The 7261-nt window shown below is 31.5% G+C and overlaps 1 protein-coding gene across 1 annotated transcript; it reads left to right on the top strand.

The window, feature by feature from the left end:
• The first annotated feature begins 2519 nt into the window (after positions 1 to 2519).
• LOC106771600 (auxin-responsive protein IAA32) lies at positions 2520 to 4069 on the top strand. The gene is made up of 4 exons (XM_014657597.2): positions 2520 to 2889; positions 3253 to 3489; positions 3580 to 3688; positions 3796 to 4069. Exons 1-4 carry the CDS (start codon positions 2745 to 2747, stop codon positions 3857 to 3859), a joined length of 555 nt encoding a protein of 184 aa, XP_014513083.1. The 5' UTR covers positions 2520 to 2744; the 3' UTR covers positions 3860 to 4069.
• Positions 4070 to 7261: the final 3192 nt, after the last annotated feature.

Genomic DNA, 7261 nt, shown 5'->3' on the forward strand with positions numbered 1-7261 from the left:
TTCATAAATAGGGACTAAATTGAACTATTTCAAAATACAGGGACTTAATTGACACAAAATTACATAAATAAATAGGGACTTCCAAACCTATTAAACCTAAAATAAATTAGTATTCTACAAAATCTAACACCTAGGTTCTATAGTGTTTAGAAGTCACATTTACTTGAAAACTTCCCGGAAGGTCACCCATCTCAGAATTTCTCCAGGCTAAGCACGTTTAACCATGGAGTTCTTATGGGTTAGGCTATCGAAAAACAAATGTATTTTGGTGATATAGGTAGTCAAATCAATTCCTTTAAGCTATCTTTCAACTGTATAGTCTCATACCTATACAGTCTCAAGATCCCTCTCATTGCGGTGTATGTTCAATTCGTCCATGTACCCCTTCCACTGGAAGCCTGCCAGGAGCCGTTCCTTGTATGTGCCCCCTGCACCATGTCTCTTGCACCGGCGATTACTCTCCGCCCTCATCAATGTCCGGGTGTCACATGCCCACCAGCTTCCGTTTTGTTCGTCTTCGAACCACACCGTATTGGGAGAGACCAGACTCTGATACCAATTGTAATGTGAACATAATAATAGTATATCATCAAAGGTATTTATAGCTGGAATATTCCCTGAGATACATAGCCAAAGTTGGTGGCTTGATCCAACTAGATGGGTAAAAAGCAGTTTCCTCAGTAGATTAAAGGTTTTTATTTTCTTTGTTTTGATTTAAATGATTTAGTTTATGGTCTGAGCATTCCTTTCTTATCTTTTGGATAAAGCTGAAATTTTTAAATCATAAGATGAGAGACAAGGTAAGAACCTCTTAAAATATAAGAATTTGGGAAATCTTGAGAGTTTCTTATTATCATATAGGAATTTTGAGAGAATCGTGTTCCAAGAGTTGGTAGGTGTATTTAAAGAGTCCAAGGTCTTATAAATCTTTCCATAAACATTTCACACTTTTAATGTGGGTCTCAAGGCAGAAGTTGATGAACGCTTCAACACACACCAAATTCATTGCACTTCAATATTAGTTACCTGGTTGTCCCGCCACTACATTCAATTCAAAATCTTAATGCATTCATTTCATACATCCCTACTATTTATGTTGTGTTCAATTCAACGTATCTATTTTCATTTATGTCTGACTTCTTTTTCCCAATAATTTCAGGCCTTTATCTAGGATCTTGACACCCCATCATTACCTAAACCAAGCCTTGGTTTCAGTTATAGCGGGAGGTTATAATACTCAACAACTTGTGTCAAATGTGTCCTTTTGCTAATAATTAAATGTCCCAAGTGCAGGTTTTGAATCATATATAGTGTGCATTTGAAAAGCTAAGATGTTTTTCTTATCAGTATTAAAATAGCAGATACCATTTGATTCAGAAATGGTAATATCTTACCTGCAACACAGGAACAAAAACTCCTTTTCTGTAGTTCTGACTGTTGAGATGAATATTGAAGTTAATCTATTTTAATTTAGTATCACTACTAAACACTACATTCTGTTCTCTGTACTTGTAACTCATAAAAGAAAAGGGACAAGAAAAAGACATTTCCTGCAGAAGCATAAGGGCATGGGATGTTATGATCTGACCAGATCTTTGTTCCCTTGAAAAGTGGTAGTCCTGTCATATGTGGATAACTCAACAGATATTCAAAATGTGACAGTGAGCTTTATGCCTATAGCTCCCCGTTGCTCAGATAAGCTTAAGGACTAAATCTGTACAATTTTAAAAATTAAATGCCCGAACCCTAATAATCAATTCCAGTTGGATACCTTCTTTAAATAAAAACTTACACTTCCATGCAATTTAATATAAGCAGGTCATATTGGACTCCCATTAATCTCTGCAGATGGGCTTGAAATTTCTTCCCGACAAAAAGTGTCAGTATTTAAAGCCTAATTATTGCTCATTTGACATACATTGGAATTATTTTTGCAAATATGTTTTCATCTACATAATACACCACTTTTGGACATTTTATATTGAATAATGATTGCTTCTATGCAAGAACTGGAGCGATGTGTGAAATGATGTAATGAAACGTGTTGAGCAAATATTAGTATCCATCATGCATTTACAATGACACCTAAAACAAATTTTTAAAGATGGTACTTTTAAAAATGAGTTTATATGTTAGATTCTTTCTGTTTTTTTTTTTCATAAAAAATAATAACGAAAAGGATTTCACTGCAGGATTCAAGGTTATAAACCATGCATTATATTATATTTCTAAAATTATACGTGCCATCTCTGTCTGTTAGATCATTACACTATTAAAGCTACTTTTTGGAGATTACCATAAGTGAACTCACGATAGTGTATGAGCTTCTCCTTTATAATTAATCCACAAATTTTTTACTTTCGATGAATTGATGTGATGGTATGAATCAGTTTAATATTTTCCATTTGGTGTTCTCGAGTTACTGTCACCATGGAAAAATCTGAGCATTTGTAGCAATGTCAGGAAGCAGAATCCAGAATAACTTGTATTAGGATCAATTTGGCCATCCTTTGTTCTTGGGGTGTTTTGTTTTTACCTTGTGTTCCATGTTGACAGTAACAGAAGATAAGCTTTGTGCATTTAATGATTGATAATGGAGGACGCTTCCTTGTCTTCCTTGTGTTCTTTCATGTCTCATTTAGATACTCAAAATTATCACTATAAATAGTTTATGTCTACAAATGCAACTCACTAGACCTTAACCAGCTATACCTTCGTTGAAGAGTTAACTTTTTCAGTCCCCTATGGATTCAAACACATCAAGCTTTCTTTTGAACTCTTCAACTCTGCACTCAGTTTTCTACCAAGATAAACAAGATGATGGCTTAATTGACCTGGGTCTCAGTCTCGGAACTGTTCAGCACGAAGCTTACCATTCTTCCAGCAACTGTACGGGTTCTCCACCTCCTTCATTCCTTTAATTCTTCATCTCTTCTAACTTCTCATACACCCTTTACTCAGATATTTTCCAATTACAAAAAAAAGTGCACAGTATATACTATAAAAAATTGTCATTGTATGATAGTTTAGTTGACTTCAAATTGTTACACTAAATTACATAAAAATCAAACTACATAGAAAAACCAGTTCAGGTTGGTCATGCGTGATGATTTTTGTATGTGGATTCATCTGATTGTTATGTCACCAACTTTGTTAGCATGAAATGAACAAATAATTAACGTTCAAGTTGTGACGTTAACAAATAATGAACTACTGATTAATAAAGTCTAATGAAATTAAATTTGGTATCAGTGTATGATGATGACCTTATGAACTGGCCTCAGTCTAATCTGAACCTGAAGAACTCAAGCACAATGCATGGTAGATCTGTGAACGAAAATTTTGATGAAGAGATAGAGGGGGTCCAGAGCAATGAGAGATGGGCTTATGTGAAGGTGAACATGGATGGGGTTACCATTGGTAGGAAAATTTGTGTGCTTGATCACGGTGGATACTCAAGCCTAGCACTTCAATTAGAAGACATGTTTGGTAGGCAGAATCAATAATGCATTATTCATGCACTTGCAAGATCTTTTTAATGTTTGGTATAACTTTTGTTTAACTGATTGTACCACTCAGGAAACCAATCTGTTTCTGGATTAAGATTGTTCCAATCGAGATCAGACTACTCATTGTTCTACAAGGACAGACAAGATAATTGGAGACCTGTCGGTGATGTACCTTGGAAGTAGGTCCCATTTTTCTTCCCAAATTTCCACATTCTGTTCTAATTCTATGTCATTTTAACAGTAGTTCTAACTTGTTCCTTTTTCTCTTCCGCTTGTTTCATCCCAGGGAGTTTATAGAATGTGTAAAAAGGTTGAGGATTGCGAGAAAGAACGCAGGCATTGTTTCTTGATCATCTAAATACACCTAAATTTTGTGTCTTTTAGTAGTATCAGTAGAAGTTAAATTAATCAAAGTTGGTTAAGTAGTTTGGGCATGTAATCAAAGTTGATGGATTCAATTAGTGCACATGGTATTTTGGACAAGTCCTTCATGGAAACGTACCCTACTTCATTTGTAATCATTAGCATGAAATACCAATAATAATAATCACTTCACTTCACTTCCAACTTTCAATCAAGGACTTTTAAGGCTTCACTTTGCTGAGTTTGGGACCATCTCTATAATTTAGGTCAGTGCCACGTTGTTGTACTAAATTAATATTTAATAGCAATGACTACAGGGACACATGTTATCCCTTATTTCTCTCAAAATTGATGCAGAATTTGGAAATCACAGCTGTCTGAACTTGCTTTCACCTTGACAGGGACATTGCCTTGCATCACATTTCTCCATTTATACTCATTCTCTTTAATATTCAATGTTATCAGTAAGTTGTTTTAGTTAGTTATATTACTTTTCAAGCTATGAATGGCTCGAATCTGGCTAAAAATGTTAACTTTTGGCAATCGACCGAATCAAATTTTAGATTTTTGTTATGATAGCTGTTGCGCATATTTGAAATGGCATCGTATGATCATGTACAACGTAATAACGTCATAACAAACATGCTATTAATGTTTGACAGTGGTTTAAATATGATTTTGGTTGTAGATAGTATATCTATTTTAGTTTTTTTTTTCTACTCTGACTAATTTATCAGCTATTTTCACGGATTGTAAGTAAGAATATATAGATATTTCTTAAATTTTGTTTATTTTTCCATATTATGTGTGCTTTATTTTTATTAGAGGTGAAATATATTTTTTCTTCGTTTCAAAATGTTGGTGCTTTAAAATGGTGTAGCCCACATGTAAAGAACGAAGCAATTTATTTATTTAAAATAAGTCCTTCACAATTTTTCAACTATTATTATGATAACGTATAAATTTTCATATTTTCTACTACCGACGATAGTACGAATCGGTTGACTATAATTAAAGATAAAATAGAGAATTATAATATATATTAAAAGAAAATAATTTACTATAGATATTATAGTCACGTAATACAATGATTGATGGGGTGATTTATCTAAATTGTTTTTCAGAGCACAAGTAACATGAAAATGCTGCAATCCTGTTATATATATATATATATATATATATATATATATATATATATATATATATATATATATATATATATATATATATATATATATATATANNNTATATATATATATATATATATATATATATATATATATATATATATATATATATATAGATATAGATATTATTTTTTTTTCAATTTTGAATAGAAATCGAAATTCACTTGTCTCGTATTTTCTCTTAAAATGTTTTTCAAATCTTTACTCTACGAAACAAATAAAATCCATATATACTTGGTTTCTTTCATCTCATTTCTGCTGAACTGATGACAGGAAATGGCTTGAGTCACGAATACAAAAAGGTGATAAAAAAGTTATCTTTTAATATTCTATTTTGGAATGAAATTCAGACCAAAACATGTGAAACTGAAAGTGGTAGAAATGGTGTGTTCTTCAAAGTCAAAAGAATGATGAACAGACAAATTAGCAGTTAAACAGAAATGAGAACCAAGAATTTTTCTGCGTACGTTTGGAGTTTCAGTCTTTCACCCACAATTGGCGCCACATGCTTAGGCCCTCCCTTCCCAAACCCAACTACGTCTTTTTCAATATGAAAAACCAATATTTCTAAAATATGTTCAAATAACAATCCACATATTGCTAAGAAAAATATTGAATTCAGATCATTTTATCTCTATAATGTGTTAAATAAATGTAAAAATATATTATGGTACTACTATTCTATTGATAATTGAAAGAGTCAACAATTAACTAAAATTTGTGAAGTGCAAGCAACTTAACATAACTAATATATTTGTAAAATCAACTCCTTTGATTTCTGATTTTACCATTTCTGATTTTACATCTTAGAATAATCAAATTGTAAAAATTTGGTTGTATATGTTTTTTCTCACCATTCACCCATTGTTATTAGTTATCCAAAATTGGACTGCTTAAGCTATCTAGTTGCCAATGAAAAGAACCATGAAGCAAAGTTTGAGTTATTTGACTTCGAAGCTTGGTACTTTTGTCTTTTGTTACTCTTTCGCTTAATCGCAAAGTTTCAGAAAAAAAGGCACAAGATGACCAATAAATACATACACATACTATACAACCTGTCGCATGACTCCATTTTGCCCTACAAAATCCAGAGTTAAAAATCAAATAAAACTTTATCTTCAAAACTAATATTCTTTTCAATTGTTGTAATCGTTGAAAGAATATATAAATATCAATTCTTTACCAATATTGATATAAATTAAGTGAATATTATTAATACAAATGTTTTATTAGCTTAAATAATGGAATTTATAGAGTAATATAGTAACACTAAACTTGCATTTATGTTAATTTGTAAGGGTGCTGATAAGCTATTAGTAACCAAAGGAGCAACATCAGTCACCAACAATATTAATGGTACCTACCCATAACGATCTCATCAGTGACATGCAGGTGTTAAAAATTAATATGATAGAGCATATTTAACAACAATGAGACTTAAATAAAAATATAACATTATTTTTTGGCGAATCTACATCAATTTCTGAATAAGTTAAATACCGTTATAGTAGTACATAAAGATTAAATATAGTAGGTAATCTACTCCAATTACTGATTTGCCTAATTCTTAATTCAAATAATGATTATTAACCAAAAATAACAAAAAGAGTGGTTGGTTCTTTATTTTAAACATTTAGCTCAAACTATCAACATTTAATAAAGTAATAAATATTTCAATTCATCTTTATATCCTTTTACTCCTGATCAAATATATATTTCTTACAAATTCTTTTACTCAACAATATTCAATTTTATTTCTTTCTAATTTTTATATCACTTTTTATGTATTTCTGTTCCATTTGTTTTGTTGTTAGAGAGCTTTTAGAATAAAACGTCCAATCAGTTAAGTGGATAACACGTATGTCTATGTTTTCTTGGTGATGGCCGATGCGATAAGATCGTGAATAGGGAACACCAACTCTTTCTTGCGTCCTCATCAATGCAAATGACAAGAATAAAACCATAATACTGTTCTTTTCACTCCAAGTGAATCAGAATTTATCAGACATTTCTTTAGAATCCTAAGACGTTAATTAAGTATTGTTTTTTATATGAAAGTGAGAGGAATACATTCGAACTATTGGACTAACATTAATATAATATGAGTACTTAAATAAAGCGACTTTTAAAAATGTTACAAGTTCTTGAGTATTTTTCATTTTTCTTGTATAGATTCGGAGTCTGCGTATGTACGAGGTTAAA

Source organism: Vigna radiata, chromosome 8, assembly GCF_000741045.1.
Source record: "Vigna radiata var. radiata cultivar VC1973A chromosome 8, Vradiata_ver6, whole genome shotgun sequence".
Taxonomy (NCBI): Eukaryota; Viridiplantae; Streptophyta; class Magnoliopsida; order Fabales; family Fabaceae; genus Vigna; species Vigna radiata.